Genomic DNA, 16,382 nt, shown 5'->3' with positions numbered 1-16,382 from the left:
GCAGAAAGCTGAAAATTCATCTGCCTCAGCTCGGCCATGGCTTGTTCGTTTGCCATGATGCTGCTATCAGCCTAATTACAAGGCCAGTGGATATTCTGTCCGGGAAAGCAGCCAAAGGGCTGATAAGGCAGCTAGTTCCCAAACAAACAAACCCCCTCCCCGCACAGCAAAGTCAGTGTAAGCTACACAGTCCTGGAGATTCACAGTAGTTCTACCAAAAGGGATTACCAAGAGAATTGTCAGACGGTCCGAGGTTCAGGGCAACAGATAGCCAGGTCGATAAAGCAGTCCAAGGTCAAGGTTTCCGGGTAGTCAAGACAAGAAGCCAAAGGAGCCAGAGACAGAGTCTTTCCTCTAAAAGAGTCAGATATCCACTGGCAAAGAACCACACATGCTCTAGGTGCTTAAGAAGGCAAGGAGCCGGCCTTCAGCTGTGTCTGATTACGAAGGCGCTTCTGATAAAGCCTCCGAGATCTTCGAAGGCCCTCTCTTTCTGCTCGACGCTCATTGAAGGTAGGCACACTGCCCAGATCCTCCTCCGTGTCCACAGCCTCGGCACCAGGCAAACTTGACTGCTGAATCTCTGGAGGGGCCATAGACTCTGCTCCAGCAGAACTAGGGCCAGCCTCTGGCTCCTCCGTTACAGGTTCAAGCCCCAGGGGCTCTGGCTCCTCCATTACAGGTTCAGGTCCCAGGGGCTCTAGCTCATCCTCTGAGTCCTCCAAGCCATCCTCCAGGCTGGGCATGACAGTGGATATGATAGCCCTGTTCAAATATTTGAAGAGATACTGGAGTCAGTAATGGGCTGGATGAGGGAAAACCGACTCAGTCTGAATCCAAAGAAAACGGAGGTGCTCATGATAGGTTCTCCTGGCCCAGGGATGGCGGTGGTTCCACCTGTCCTGAACGGGATCACGCTTCCCATAAAGGACTCGGTACGCAGTCTGGGGGTGCTTCTTGACTCATCGCTCCACCTTACATCTCAGGTGGATGCGACGGTCAGAAGCACCTGTTATCAGCTTCGGCTGATTCGCCAGCTGCGTCCCTACCTGGGCCAGAGGGACCTTGAAACGGTGGTACATGCTCTGGTAACCTCTCGATTGGATTTCTGCAATGCGCTCTACATGGGGCAACCCTTGTACCATACCCGGAAGTTACAATTGGTACAGAATATGGCAGCCAGACTGGTCACTGGCATGCCCAGGGCCAGTCATATAACACCCGTACGTAAAGATCTGCACTGGCTGCCTATTTGCTTCCGGGCCGCAATACAAGGTGTTGGTTATAACCTATAAAGCCCTACATGGCTTGGGCCCAGGATACCTTGAGGACCGCCTCTCCCCATACAATCCGCCCCGCACACTCAGAACATCTGGGCAGCAGCTACTGAGGGTCCCTGGGGCAAGACTATCCTTTACATCGAAGAGGACGTTTACCATCGCGGCCCCGACCCTCTGGAACACGCTGCCCATAGAGCTCCGCTCGGCCACCTCCCTGGCCCAGTTCAGGAAGGAACTAAAAACCTTCCTGTTCAAGTCAGCATTCCCCGATATAAGTCCTAGTTAGTCTCCCCCCCTCTGACAGCAGTGGCAAGCTGGCCAGAATGTATTTTAATTGTAGATTTCAATGTATTTTATTGTATTTTGTGTATCTGTTTATTATGTTGTAAGAAGGGCGGTATAAAAATAAAACTTTTATTATTTATTATTATTATACTGAGGATGGAGCAAGCTTGCTTTCTGCTGCTCTAGAGCACAGAACAATGGACACAAGCCACAGGAAAAGAAGTTCTACCTAAACATTAGGAGGAACTTCCTGACACTAAGAGCTATTCAACAGTGGAATATACTCCCTCAGAACGTGGTGCCATCTCATTATGGTTATTATCATTATTATTATTAAAAAAAATTTAGTCATCAACATGCTTGTAGAAAGCATGGGATGAGTCCTTCCTGAATCTTCGTTCATGCAGAAAAGCCAGAGAATTTCTAAAGTACTCCTTCTTTGAAGGACTTTAAAGGACTTTGAAGGTCTATAAACAAAGGCTGGGTGGCCATCTGTCGGGGATGCTTTCAATATGTTGCCTGCATGGCAAGGGATTGAACCAGATGGTCCTTGTGGTCCATTCCAGCTCTATGATTCTATGATTCTAAAGTGGAATCATAGTGCCATGATAATGTAGTATGAAAGGGCCCTCACTCTTCATAGTAAGGGCAATGAATTCAGCTTCCTTACCCACAGAGGCCACATTCTCGTAATTCTCCATCATCACATAATTGTACATAAGTTTCTGCTTCTTCGTCAACAGTTTCCATTTATCTTCAGTGAAATATACTGCCACATCCGCAAAGGTCACCTGTAACAGAAAATAGCCCTCATTCTGAGAATGACTAATAAAAGGGGGGGGGGGGGGAACACATGATGCATCCCAACAATTATTTGATCACCTCAGAATTTAGTCCAGGGAATAAACTTTAAATTCTGTTAGCAAGAAAAAAGCTACTCCCTTTGAAATCCAATTTGTCTTGAATCTTTTCAATATAATATGCAATATAATAAACAATATACTTTAGGCCATGGCTGAGATATTGATGATAGATTAGGATATTGACTATCCCAACACATACAGTACATTTAGCCATCAAAGAATTATGGTGCATTTAGACATTTCTTGGCACATTTCAGAGGCAAATGTCATTTTTAAAAAGCAGTTCTCGGAAGCACTGTGGGTTTGAAGGCCATGGGGCCACCCCCCACTTTATATTCAGATACATTCTCCCATATCACCCAACACTTCACAGATGGGAAAAACAAGACACATGTGGGCAAGCAACACCAAAAAGTGGTGAAGGCGGTCAAAGTTGTTTACGAGGAAGATCACACAAGCAGGGAAGCACACAGCAGTTTGCTTTTCCCTCAGATTCGTAGCAAGGGCAACTTCCTGCCCCTTTCTTTCTTATCCTCTCCTCACTTTTGAGTTGATGGAGTGCAAACTCCTTGGCACTCCTTATGCAGAAATTGAAATGAGCTGAAGAAAAGGGAAAGTGGGAGGAGGAGAGAGAAACCAGGACATTTTAAAAGCCCCTGAAATAATGGGGTGGCAGAGGATTAACCAGGACTGTCTCTGCCAAACTCCAACAATATTTTATTTGCTTCCTTTCATAAATTGGCCCAGCAGTGACACAGATGAAGCTAATAGGATAGTGACTCACCCAAGAGCTGTTGTACTTGGGCAGCCTCTGTCTGTTGGAGACCAGCTCCCTCCGCTTGGCCTCTGTGTCGGCCATCAGGTGGGCAGGGGGTTCTGGTGGCCCTGAACTTGGGTCACTTCCAGCAAGAGAGGCCCAAAGCCGTGTACAAGGAGGCCGAGATGAAGTTCCTGAGGAAAGGGACCAGGGTTAGGATTGGCTTGGCAAGAAACTGCAGCAATCAAAGGCACAGAAATCAGGATCCTTCTGGTGACATACGCAGGTGACATATGCCTCCTTTGCACCGATGCAGAGGTGGGCATCCCCTTCCTCCCTCTACACCAAACAAAGCCCCCTGGAGCTAACATAGATTCACTGCAGCTCCCCTACACAACAGATATCCATGCTTTCTTAGAGTGGAGGGGGATTAGGAGATGAGGAATTGGAGAGGGCCCTGGTTATGTCCCTGTAGCTAGATGTGAAATGAGTGCATCATTTGTTGAAACCTCCTGACCTCCCCAGTGGCCCTCAGAGGAAGATTTCTTCATTTTGCTTCTGGCTACATAAACACAGCTGGATGCTTCTCCAATAGCTCACACCCAACACTCTCACCAGGCGTGGAATGGCCATGCGGGATGGCTTCCACAACTCTATGGGAGGACCTGTGTCAGTGAATGGCCAGTTGTAGCCTCATTCCACCTGGAGCAATACTGGAGAATAGAGAGTTCTGCTGGGTCAAGCTGTCTGGCCTGATGGCCTCTCATTTTCCCAGTGGCCAAACCAGTTGCCCTCCATCCCCCAGGGAGGCCCCCAATCAGGTAGGGAAGGAAAGGAGCCATCTCTTCTCTGGTTGCCCCCCCTTCTGTGGTATTCAGCCCTCCCCTCAGCATTGAGGGGCACCAGAGGTTTGAGTTGATGGGAAGGAAATACCCTATTCCCATGGCAGCCTTCTGCATCCAGAGAAGCCACAATTCTTAATTGTCTCTGCCCATGTGGAGAGTGCCTATTTTTCACACTGTTGCCTGGCCATCTTGGCTTGGGAATGTCCTGTTCTAGCCACATGCAGGATTAAATAGTAGCCTGTATCCTATCCTATACTTAGTCCTGATCAGAGTAGACTCACTCAATCTCTTATTAATTGACTCACCAGTCAATGATGGGTTCAGTGGGTCTACGCTAAGGTTAACCAAGAGGATTCAGGTCTCCTCAGACTTTAAATTCAGATAAGTTGCAACAGAAAGTAGAAAATATATATACAGAATTATGCATTGTATAAAATTCAATAAAAATTATATTTAAAAAAGACTTTAAATGCAGGAATGCTAATTTTTCCATGCTGTGTCATAATCACTGATGAGAATTTGATTTCTCTTTCATGCAGAGGAGGAGGAGGAGGAGGAAGAGGAGGACCTCCTTTATGGAAAGATTCTAGAGTAGATCATTAAACAGGGATTCTGTGAACATCTAGAAGGCAATGCCATATTCACAAAAAGTCAACATGGGTTTTAGAGAAACAAGTCATGACAGACAAATCTAATCTCGATAGTTGATCTTGGTAGATGAAGAGAATGCTGTGGATATAATATATCTTGATTTCAGTAATAATCCCATGAAGTCACCATACTACACAAGACCATAACAATAATACATTTTGTGTATATTATGTCTCAGGCAATGTCCTTGAAGACTTGCTCGTCTAGTCCTAGACTTTCTGGCCTTCAACAGGAACCATTTTAAACCTTAGTTAACTATTGACACATCTGAACATTTTCAATACAATTTAGAAATATATTTTAGCAGAAGCCTCTTTTTTCAGCCTTGCGCTAATGGAGCTGGTCCAGACTAATTTTCTCCCTGGCAGGACGAAAGATGACAGTTATGGAGGGTGGAGCCTCTTTCTTCAGCCTAGCCCTGATGGAGCTGGGCCAGACTAATTTTCTTCCTGGCAGGACGAAAGATGACAGTTATGGAGGGTGGAGCCTCTTTCTTCAGCCTAGCCCTGATGGAGCTGGGCCAGACTAATTTTCTCCCTGGCAGGACGAAAGATGACAGTTATGGAGGGTGAAGCCTCTTTCTTCAGCCTAGCCCTGATGGAGCTGGGCCAGACTAATTTTCTCCCTGGCAGGACGAAAGATGACAGTTATGGAGGGTGGAGCCTCTTTCTTCAGCCTAGCCCTGATGGAGCTGGGCCAGACTAATTTTCTTCCTGGCAGGACGAAAGATGACAGTTATGGAGGGTGGAGCCTCTTTCTTCAGCCTAGCCCTGATGGAGTTGGGCCAGACTAATGTTCTCCCTCGTAGGCCGAAAGATGACAGTTATGGAGGGTGGAGCCTCTTTCTTCAGCCTAGCCCTGATGGAGCTGGGCCAGACTAATTTTCTCCCTGGCAGGACGAAAGATGACAGTTATGGAGGGTGGAGCCTCGTTTTTCAGCCTAGCCCTGATGGAGCTGGGCCAGACTAATTTTCTCCCTGGCAGGACGAAAGATGACAGTTATGGAGGGTGAAGCCTCTTTCTTCAGCCTAGCCCTGATGGAGCTGGGCCAGACTAATTTTCTTCCTGGCAGGACGAAAGATGACAGTTATGGAGGGTGGAGCCTCTTTCTTCAGCCTAGCCCTGATGGAGCTGGTCCAGCCTAATTTTCTCCCTCGTAGGCCGAAAGATGACAGTTATGGAGGGTGGAGCCTCTTTCTTCAGCCTAGCCCTGATGGAGTTGGGCCAGACTAATTTTCTCCCTGGCAGGACGAAAGATGAGTTATGGAGGGTGGAGCCTCTTTCTTCAGCCTAGCCCTGATGGAGCTGGGCCAGCCTAATTTTCTTCCTGGCAGGCTGAAAGATGACAGTTATGGAGGGAGGAGCCACTTTCTTCAGCCTAGCCCTGATGGAGCTGGGCCAGCCTAATTTTCTCCCTCACAGGCCAAAGGGTGACAGTTATGGGGAGGAGCCTCTTTCTTCAGGCTAACCCTGATGGAGCTGGGCCAGCCTATTCACCCCCTCACACACTGAAGGATGACAGTTATGGGGGAGGAGTTTCTTTCTTCAGGCTAGCCCTGATGGAGCTGGGCCAGCCTATTCACCCCCTCACACTCTGAAGGATGACAGTTATGGTGGGAGGAGCCTCTTTCTTCAGCCTAGCCCTGATGGAGCTGGGCCAGCCTATTCTCTCCCTCACAGGCCGAAGGGTGACAGTTATGGAGGGAGAAGCCTCTTTCTTCAGGCTAGCCCTGATGGAGCTGGGCCAGCCTATTCTCTCCCTCACTGTCCGAAGGATGACAGTAAGGCCTTTGACAAGGTTGCCTTTGGCATTCTTGCAGAGAAGAGATTTTGGGCTGCATTAGTGTCTAGATGAACATAAGTAATAGTGCCACTTTCTTCTGCTCTGGTCAGGCCCTACCTGGAATATTTTGTCCAGTTCTGGGCACCACAATGTAAAAAGGATTTTGAGAAACTGGAGCATGTCCAAAGGAGAGCGACTAAAATGGTACAGGATTTGGAAACTCTCTCAGCTGCAACCTTTCCGTACAATCCTGGACTGAAACATTTAAAGAAAGGTCTTCTTTCAGCTCAGGGAATAAAGCCCTACCTTCAGTACAAAGACCCTGATTCCTGCGCTTCCAGAAAGGCCTCTCCTGCAGTCCTTTATGGCCGGGGCTTCCCTGGGTCAGAGGCCGTCTCCTCAACCGTAGAGAAGGGTTGCTCTGAGTGCGAAGGAGGAGGAGGTCCAAGGGCTGAGGGAGGGAAGGCAATGGGGAAAAGATCAGTGCCAATGGCCATTGAGGGCAGAAGGTGACAATGCCTTGGAAACTCCTCTGAGTCCCAGCCATTCTAGGAATGAGTGGCAGGAGTGAGTCCATGGGGCTGAGGGGGTCTCCTTTCCCAAAGGGGGAGGCAAGGACCGGTGGGACCCTCCCCAGCTCTTGCCGAAAGGGAGGGACTCTTTCCCCACCTCTCTCTCCCAGCCCCCAAAGCCCAGCCTCCCCACTGGCCCTGAGTCTGCCTCCCTGCCTCCCTTCCTCTGACCCCACAGGCCCCTTCCTTCCTTCGCCCCAAAATGGAGGGCCAGAAGCACAAAGGGACACACTGTTTTCCTTTTGGCCCAAGGAGCCTGGCCTCCTTCTCTCTCTGGAGCCTCAGGAGAGAAAGAGAGGCCTCTGTTCAACTGAGGCCTCAGAGAAGGTTCTGGAACATTGTTCCCCACAGTCACAAGCAGCACAAAATAGCCACCAGAACACCAAATGGCCTCCAGAACACTAAATGGCTTCCGGAACACAAGATGGCCGCCTCTGCCTCAGCGCTTGGCAGTTGGCAGTTGGAGGCCTTCAGGGAACCCATAATGGAGGATGAAAGGCCCCTAAATTGGAAGGGACCCCAAACAGGATTTCTGATCCTAAAGAAAGGTTTCCTGATGGCACCTGATGGCTGTGAGAACACAAAAAGTACCTAAACATAAGGATTAGACAGAAAAACAAACTGCTTTAAAAAAGCAAAACCATTTTAAAAGGATAAAAATTTGACTTGGGTGCTTCTATCCTTTTACAGACGACTCAGGCTGTATCTGCACTACAGAAATAATCCATTTCGAAACCGCTTTAACTCTCCTGGTTCCATCCTATGGAATCCTAGGATTTGTAGTTTGTTGTGGCATGAGAGCTCTCTGGCAGAGAAGGCTAAGTGTCCAAAGGTAAAATCCCAGGATTCCATAGCACTGAGCGATTAAAGCGGTGACAAAGTGCCTTATTTCTATAGTGCGGATGCAGCCTTTTTGTGAAAGGGGCTGATGCTGGAGAAAAGAAGAGGAATGCAGAAGCAAAGGAGGACGGATGGACGGAGGGCCCCTGGCAGCTGGACTGGCCTCCCTGAGCGGTCAAGGCCTGAGCTGGGTTGTGGACCTAAACACCTAAACATTTTCCTGACGCTATTGAAAGGAGGAACCTCATCCCCTCCTTAATTACAATCAATAGTGAAAGATATTAATCTTGATATTAAGAGTGCCCATCGTCCAAAACTCAGTTCAGGCCTTGACCACTCAGGGAGGCTAGTCCAGCTGCAGGTGGCCCTCCGTCCATCCGTCAAGTCAGTAAAGAAGAGCTCTGCAATCCTCACATGCCCTCCAGCGGCCATGAAGTGCATCATGCTTCAGATGCTTTATCTTTTTCTAAGGAGGGAGGAATGTCTGAAGGGGACACCTAAGATGGTTTCTCCCCTTTGTAGTGTCACTAGGGTTAGTGTCACCCGCTGCAGTAACTCATGGTGTCACCCCTGCATTGACCTTGTCTTATACCATACCATAAAGAATCCTTAGTAATCTTTTTTGTACTAATGCAAAGATATAGCCGTGTTAGTCTGTAGAATCAGTATGTGGAGAGACCTTGTAGTACCTTGGAGACTAACTGAAAGAAAGAAATTGGCAGCATAAGCTTCCGCAGGTTTCAGTCTGCTTCCTCAGATGGATTACAAATGTTACCCATAAATCATAATTCACTGAATGACATTTTAATAATTGTGACATAAACAACTAACAAAATTAAAAATATGCCCAGCCCTAACCTAATGGTAGGCTTGATCCTGGAAATAGAGAGGTGGGATCTCATAAATGTTTAAGGGGGTCCCATAAGTGCTTAAGGCATAAGAGCCAGACACAGGGAACCCAGCAGAATCATTTTAAAGAGATCAAATGTTTCAACAAGTAAGAGGAGTGGTCAATTGATGTTATCCACTGTTTCTTTCTTCAACCTTTTCTCCCAGGTGTTTCCTTTGTACAACAAGCTGAATCCAGAAGCCTCGGCTGCTCCTTGCTGCGTTCCTCATGAGTTGGAGCCCTTGACCATCCTCTACTATGTCGGCCGCTTGCCCAAAGTGCAACAACTCAGCAATATGGTTGTCAAGTCTTGTTGGGGCTGTTAAGAATGAGTGTATGTTACCATGGATCCTGAGACACTTCCCTAACAATTTTCCAGAGCCACCAGGATATTCTACCTTGACCTAATATCTCCCCCACCCCAGTTCCACCATATTTATTCTGACCCAGCCTTCCAGGGAGAACCTCCTCTTCTTCCTTTTGTGCGTCTACCAACCAGTGAAAGACCACTCCTTATCCTCTGGCTCAGGTCACAAATGAATGTCCTCAACTTACATTTGCCCAGATAAGATGAAAGCAACTGGTGAGGCTTTGTCTTTGGTCTCTCTTGTACTACACAGTTATGTGTGGTTTTTGTTAACCACCTTCAAATCACTCTCAACTCATGGTGACCCTGTGGATGAGACATTTCCAGACTCTCTATACTCCCCTACTACTTAGGTCCTATAAATGTATACCCATGGTCTCCTTAATGGAGTTCATCCATCTCACATGTAGCCTTCCTCTTTCTCCTTCCCTCCACCTTTCCTAGCAATATTGTCTTTTCCAATGAGGCATTCCTTCTCATGATGTGGCCAAAGTATGATAGCCTTGACTTTTCATCTTGGCTTTCTGGCTCGATCTGTTCTAGGACCATTTGTGTGTCTTTTTGGCTGTCTATGGGATCCTCAGCACTCTTCTCCAGCATCACGTCTCCAACAAATTGATTCTCTTCTCATCCGCTTTCTTCGCTGTCCAGCTCTCGCATCCATACATGGCAAAAGGGAATACAATGGCTTGTGTGATTCTAACTTTTGTGCTCAGTTGTATATCTTTACTCTTTGGGAACTCTTCTGGTTCTTTCATAGCTGCCCTGCAGTCCCTATTCTGATCAATCTTTATTCCAAGATATGGTAACTCAATTTCAATTTCCTTGTGTTCTAGGTTGCAGTTGTGTAGATCTTCTGTGGTCATTATTTTTGTTTTCTTTATGTTGAGCAGTGAGCCTCCCTTTGCACTTTCTTCTTTGATCTTCCTTAGTAGCCATTCCAGTTCTGTGATGTTTTCTACTAGCAGTATGGTGTTGTCTGCCAATCTTAGATTGCTGATAGTCCTTCCTCCTATTTTCACCCTTTCTCCTTCTGTGTCCAAGTTATAGCACTTCAACATTGCTTCAAGTGCTGTCTGCTGCATCATGAAGAATCCTGGGATTCATAGCTGTATGAGGTGCTAGAGCTCTTTGACTGAGATTTCTCAATTCCTTGCTAAACTCCAAATCCCGGGATTCCTTGGGGCGATGCAGTGACTAAAAATGGTATCTAAGTGCTACAAGTGTGTAGTATTAAAGAGAGTAACTAGCACGCCAGCGTCCCCAAGTGAATTGGTTCCCTATCCCTACAATATGTGATGCTGCCGTTTCTAAACAGATGTATATACACTGGGGCTGAAATCTGCTTGGAAGATTCCTATGCTTCCCAGTGTAGGCCAGGTGTGAGCAGATTTTAGGCTTACAAGAGCTGTTTGTCTTTCTGCTACAATACCGCAAGGTCCACTCACCAAAGCCAAGTGACTTAAGAAGTCAGATGTAGCCGCTGCCTTTAAGGACATGCTCAGGTCAGGAATTTGTTTTCAGTACCAGACCACCAAAGATCTTTTATGAACAAATCTAGCCCTGTTTTACTCCAAGCTTCCTTGATTTCAGTAGCCTGGGGTATTGGGCTTTTTTTTTGGGTGGGGGGGGAGCTTCTTGTTGTTGCTGTTGTATAACACATGAGGAATGGAAATGGTTTCCCATCTACTGCTGATCCTTAGGACAGAGTGACCAGATGTTCTCCTTTTCCAGGACATCTCCTCCATTTCCACTGTTCTCACCAATACTCTTCTCATCAAAGGGTCATGTGCAGCCAATGCAAAATCAACGTGAAGAAGTCCCTTTTTCTGTCCCTGTCTATTCCTTTCTTCCCATTTCCTTTCAATCATAAGTAACTGATTCACTTTTGCATTTCCCTGTCTCAGATTTACAAGCTCTCATTTTATTTTCCTCTTTAATCTGGATTGGTCAGTCCATTATATGAGCATTATTTGCTCTTTCTCCAGAGGGAATGTGTGACCTCTCTCTCTCTCTCTCTCTCTCTTTCCTTTACCTGCCCAAGCTTCTTGCAAACTCTCTGTTTGAAGCTTTTTGGGAATTCCAAAATGTCCTCCACTCTGAGCTTGCCTAAGAAGCATGCATTTATATTTCTATGAGCGTTTTTAGCTTTTATTTGGGAATGTTCTCCATTTTTCTTGAATGTTTTCCATTTTACGGTGCCTTGTCCTCCTTTGCAGTTAGGACATCTGACACCTTGCCTCAGAATAGCTCCCAGTAGGTCTTGTTTCTGTCCATTCCTGTGGAATACTTCCCAAGTTTAGTTACTCAGCTTTAAGATGGCACATTTTCAGTGGCATTCCCTTGTTTCATTGTGTTTTTCGAGTGTGAGGTCCTGAGATGTGGATTTGATGATCTCCGTTTCTCAGGTTGAGCAGCAGCAATCTGTCTGTGCAGCCTGAAATCTGTCAAGCCCCTCTTCCATTATTTCGGGGGAAATCCCGCAACAGTTCATGATGCGCATGCATGCACACACATGCACGCAGGGGATCTCAAAACGGAGTGCCTACTGAAGGCTTGGCACAGAGGCAACAAGTGCAAACAGAGGGCAGAGTGGCACATGGAGCAGCAGATTGCCAGACAAAGGATCCCTTCATTGGGAAAAGGGAATATGGAGCACCGAGAGAAGCAAGACTTTGTGTTTTAATGCTATAAGGAGGAGGGATTTGGGGGGACAGATAGGAAGGGAGGCAGACAGAAGGGAGTGAGGGGGCCTTAGCTTGACTACAGGTAAATATTTGAGAAGGAAACTGCTTCTGGGTTTTGGCCTTGGAGCTGAATGTGCACAAACAAGCCACAGATGGAGATGGGAAGGCCTATCTTTTTGGAGGGGACGGTAAGGTCACAGTGTCCCCCTCCATTCCTTTTTGTACAGTCCCAACCTAAGAAGACATGATGGCAAGGGCAACTAGGTTTGGGAGAAGGGCTTTCCCTTGCCCTCAAGCATTTCCAAGGGGTTTATTAATATATTTTTTTAAAAAAACAAACAAACGACAAAAGCAATTTGACTGAGGAAATAATTTGTTTACTTTGTTGGGTTGTGAATAAAATCACTTTATGCAACACCATGCCCTCGTCTTTCCTGCCCAACCCTACCTCCATAGGAGAGAGTCAGTGTTTTATAGCCTTTTGTCTCTGACGTCAACGTGCCACTCTATGCCATGCTTTGGTCAGGCCCCACCTGGAATATTGTGTCCAGATCTGGCCACCACAATTCAAGAAGGATGTGGACAAGCTGGAGAACCTTTAGTCTAAAGGAGGAGGACTAAAATGGTGAAGGGTCTGGAAACCACACCCTATGAGGAATGACTTAGGGAGCTGGGTATGTTTAGCCTGGAGAAGAGAAGGCTGATATGATAGCCCTATTTAAATATTTGAAGAGATATCATATTGAGAAGAGAGTAAGCTTGTTTTCTGCTGCTCCAGAGACTAGGACCCGGAGCAATGGATGCAAGCTCCAGGAAAACAGATTCTGCCTCAACATTAGGAGGAACTTCCTGACAGTAAGGGCTGTTCGACAGTGGAATAAACTCCCTCAGAGATTTTGGTGGAGTCTCCTTCATTGGAGGTCTTTAAGCAGAGGCTGGATGGCCATCTGTCGGGGATGCTTTGATTGGGATTTCCTGCATGGCAGGGGGTTGGACTGGATGGCCCTTGAGGTCTCTTCCAACTCTACGATTCTATGGCCTGTTACAGACAGCCAAAATAAAGCTGCTTCGAGTCGCAGTGGAGGTATGGCGTTTCAATGATGCATGCGTCCTAAGAGTCCAGAAGCAACACCAAAGCCACACTCCTGTCTGGAGCGTGGCTTTGGTGCAACTTCTGGACTCTTAGGACGCATGCATCATTGAAACGCCATACCTCCACTGCGACTCGAAGCAGCTTTATTTTGGCTGTCTGTAACAGGCCTATGATTCTAAGTATGTTTTTCAAACTTAAAGCAAACAGCCAGACACTTCCCATTTGGGGAGAGAATGTCACATTTTTTGACATGGATGGATGCCATGACTAGCAAGTCACAAGACAGGGATCATTTATGTCACCTGAACCCACTAAGGTGGTCCATCCCTGCCTTTCAGGATGAAATATTATTTCTGACTGGTTGGCAGCCTCACCTGTGTGTAAAGGTAATGCAGCAGGAAGTCAAGGAGGAAAGATTTGCCCCAGCTATCGACATCACCACCACATCCAGGTCCAGGATGGCATCCTGCAGCAGAATGCGGCTCAGCACCTTTTCATCTACTTCTAAGGAGTAACACAACCACAACAACAAGCCAGTGGATGATGAAGCACCTAGATATTTAAGAAATCTGGGCACCATGCTAGGAAAGGCCCTCTCCTAGTTATGCACGGTTTAGTGGTTCATGTGCTAGACTACATATTGGGAGATCCAACACTGTGCACCCTGAACCAGGAAACTCCTTTGGTCACATTGGGCCATTCTCCTTCAATCTATCTCACAATGTGTGAGAATAACGTGGGGACAAGAAAAGCCAAGGACTCCATTTTAAGCGCCATACAGGACCCTGAACAAACCTGGCTGAGAAAACTCTCCATGACAGTTTTGCATTAAGAGTCGCCATAAGTCAGAAATGACTTTAAGGCACACAACAACAAAAAGAATATATTGTATAAACTCACGTATAAGTCTAGAAACTTTAGTCAAAAAAATGAACCCCAAAAATCTGGGTCAACTTATCTATGGGTCAGTGTAAGTACCGTACCTTAACTCTTATCAAAATAGGAACCATTCCCTTCTCTGAGTTGAGTGGCGAAAAGCGAAATCTTAGTCCATCCAGGGAGAACCTAAAAGAAGTGCCTACTCTCTCCATTGTGGCATTGGCTCTGGCCTTTTTGAATGGCTGGGTGGGCAAACAGTGGTGCAATTTGGCATCATTTTCTTTTCCTTCATCCTTTGCATCCTTTGTCACATACCACTAAGTTTAACCTCGACTTAGAATCATAGAAGAGTTTGAAGAGACCCCAAGGGCCATCCAGCTCAACCCCATTCTGCCATGCAGGAATACACAGTCAAAGAACTCCTTACAGATGGCCATCCAGCCTCTGTTTAAAGACCTCCAAAAGAGACTCCACCACTTTCCAAGGGAGTGTGTCTCAATGTCAAACAGCTCTTACTGTCAGGAAGTTCTTGCTAAAGTTGAGGTGAAACAGGAGGCTGTGGAAAGGATGTTTAGGTGGAATAGGAGGCAGTCTGGTCACCCTGTGTGTATGTGTGCATATACAGTGTGTACGTGTATATGTGTGTGTGTGTATATATATATATGTGTATATATATATATATGTGTGTGTATATATATATATATATATATATATAAAATAGAATCATAGAGTTGGAAGAGACCATAAGGGCCATCCAATTATTATTATTAACCTTTATTTATAAAGCGCTGTAAATTTACACAGCGCTGTACATACAATCTTTATAATTGGACGGTTCCCTGCCCTAAGGCTTACAATCTAAAAATCCAATCCCCTGCCATGCAGGATCATAGTGGAATCTCGGAGTGTAGTGGAGTCTCCTTCTATGGAGGTCTTTAAGCAAAGACTGGATGGCCATCTGTCATTGGGGATGCTTTGATTGGGATTTCCTGCATGGCACAATGGGGTTGGACTGGAAGGCCCTTGGAGTCTCTTCCAACTCTACGATTCTATGATTCCTATATATTCAGAGAGAGAGAGAGATTGACAGAGAGGGGAGAGAGAAATTATATATATATATATATACACACACACACACACACACACACACACTCATCCCTCCATATATGTGGCCTTGACTTTTGAAGATTTGATTAGTCACAGATTTGATTAATATGTTCTCTCTAGGAATCTCTAGGTCCTCCTCCAGTGCAACTCTATGGTCAACTTTAACTAAAAGTTGCACTGAAAGACCTAGAGATTCCTGGAGAGAAGACTCTACTAGGCCTTTGTAGCTCCTGCAGTGCATCTCTATGGTCAGTGTCTGTCGGACGATGGCCACAGAGTTGAGCTGGAGGACCTAGAGAGGTGTCCTCTCAGGTAAAAACATGGTGTTTTTGTTATTTGTGGTTATTCCATATTCATGGGGGTCGTGCTCTAACCCTAGTGAATACAGTATCGAAGGACAAGTATCTATACCCACACACACACACGTGTGTGTGTGTGTGTATATATATATATAGAGAGAGAGAACATATATATATTCCTGGTGTGTGTGTATATAGACACACGCATATTTCTATATGCTACTAGAGTGTGTGTGTGTGTGTGTGTATGTACAGAGAGAGAGAGAGAGAGAGAGAAAACATATATATGTATTTCTGGTTTGTATGTGTGTGTGAGTGCTTTTATATATATATATATATATATATATATAGAGAGAGAGAGAGAGAGAGAGAGAGAGAGAGAGAGAGGGTATATATACACACATACATTCCTTGAGGAGCGTGGTCTCCCCAAACCATGCCTGGGGTAGTAGGGCTCCTCCAAGCCATCCCTCTCCCTGCTGCTGGGGATGTTGGGGGCTGTAGTCCTGGCATCCTGCTCCCTCTGCAAGGCTCCCAAGTTCACCCCATTTCTCTCAGGGCCCCCATGTCCTTCTGCCCCAGAGAAAGCCCCTTTCAAAGGCTGGGGCCCTTACCCTCCGCCTCCAGCTTGACCCCTTTCGCAGCTGCCGCCAAAGAGAACAAGCGGATGAGAATCGGCTGCTTCCCATCTCAGGCAGAGAGAGGAAAGAAAGAAATCGGGAGGAAGCCCCTGGGGAAAGGCCTACTGGGAAATGTAGTCCTGGCGGTGACGGCCTCTCGCTCTAGGAAGCGACCGATGGAGTCAAAGGGAACTACAACTCCCGGAAACCCCTGGCGCAGAGAGAGAGAGAGAGAGGAAAAACCTTGCTTCGCCCCAATGCATCACGGGAAATGGAGTTCGCCCAAGGGAAAAGTAAAAAGAGGCGGGTTTCAAGACTATTGGAGGGTGAAGGGCGCTTGTGCACAAACAAGAGAGAGAAGAGCATGCTGGGGGATGTAGTCTTTTGCCTTTGTGGAGACAGCTTTATTTATTATGATTATTATGATTATTATTATTTCTGTGTGTTTAAGGTCCCCCAATTGGGCCCTTTCAGGTCACCCGGGCCAGGATTGGGATGCAGGAGCACTCTGGGGATGATGGGATTTGTGGCAGGGGGACACCAGGGCCAGGATCGGATGCAGGAG

The 16,382-nt window shown here is 46.5% G+C and overlaps 1 protein-coding gene across 1 annotated transcript; it reads right to left on the bottom strand.

Moving 5' to 3' along the window:
* Positions 1–508: 508 nt before the first annotated feature.
* On the bottom strand, positions 509–6,879 carry LOC149301629 (zinc finger protein 92 homolog). The gene is made up of 4 exons (XM_089484148.1): positions 6,771–6,879; positions 3,213–3,379; positions 2,236–2,356; positions 509–765 (listed from the first exon to the last, which is right to left on the bottom strand). Exons 2-4 carry the CDS (start codon positions 3,285–3,287, stop codon positions 701–703), a joined length of 261 nt encoding a protein of 86 aa, XP_089340274.1. The 5' UTR covers positions 3,288–3,379; positions 6,771–6,879; the 3' UTR covers positions 509–700.
* Positions 6,880–16,382: the final 9,503 nt, after the last annotated feature.

This window comes from Sceloporus occidentalis, unplaced genomic scaffold (assembly GCF_023333645.1).
Source record: "Sceloporus occidentalis isolate IW3139 unplaced genomic scaffold, rSceOcc1.0.p SCAF_21, whole genome shotgun sequence".
In the NCBI taxonomy this organism is placed as follows: domain Eukaryota; kingdom Metazoa; phylum Chordata; class Lepidosauria; order Squamata; family Phrynosomatidae; genus Sceloporus; species Sceloporus occidentalis.
This window is presented reverse-complemented; position numbering and strand designations above follow the sequence as displayed.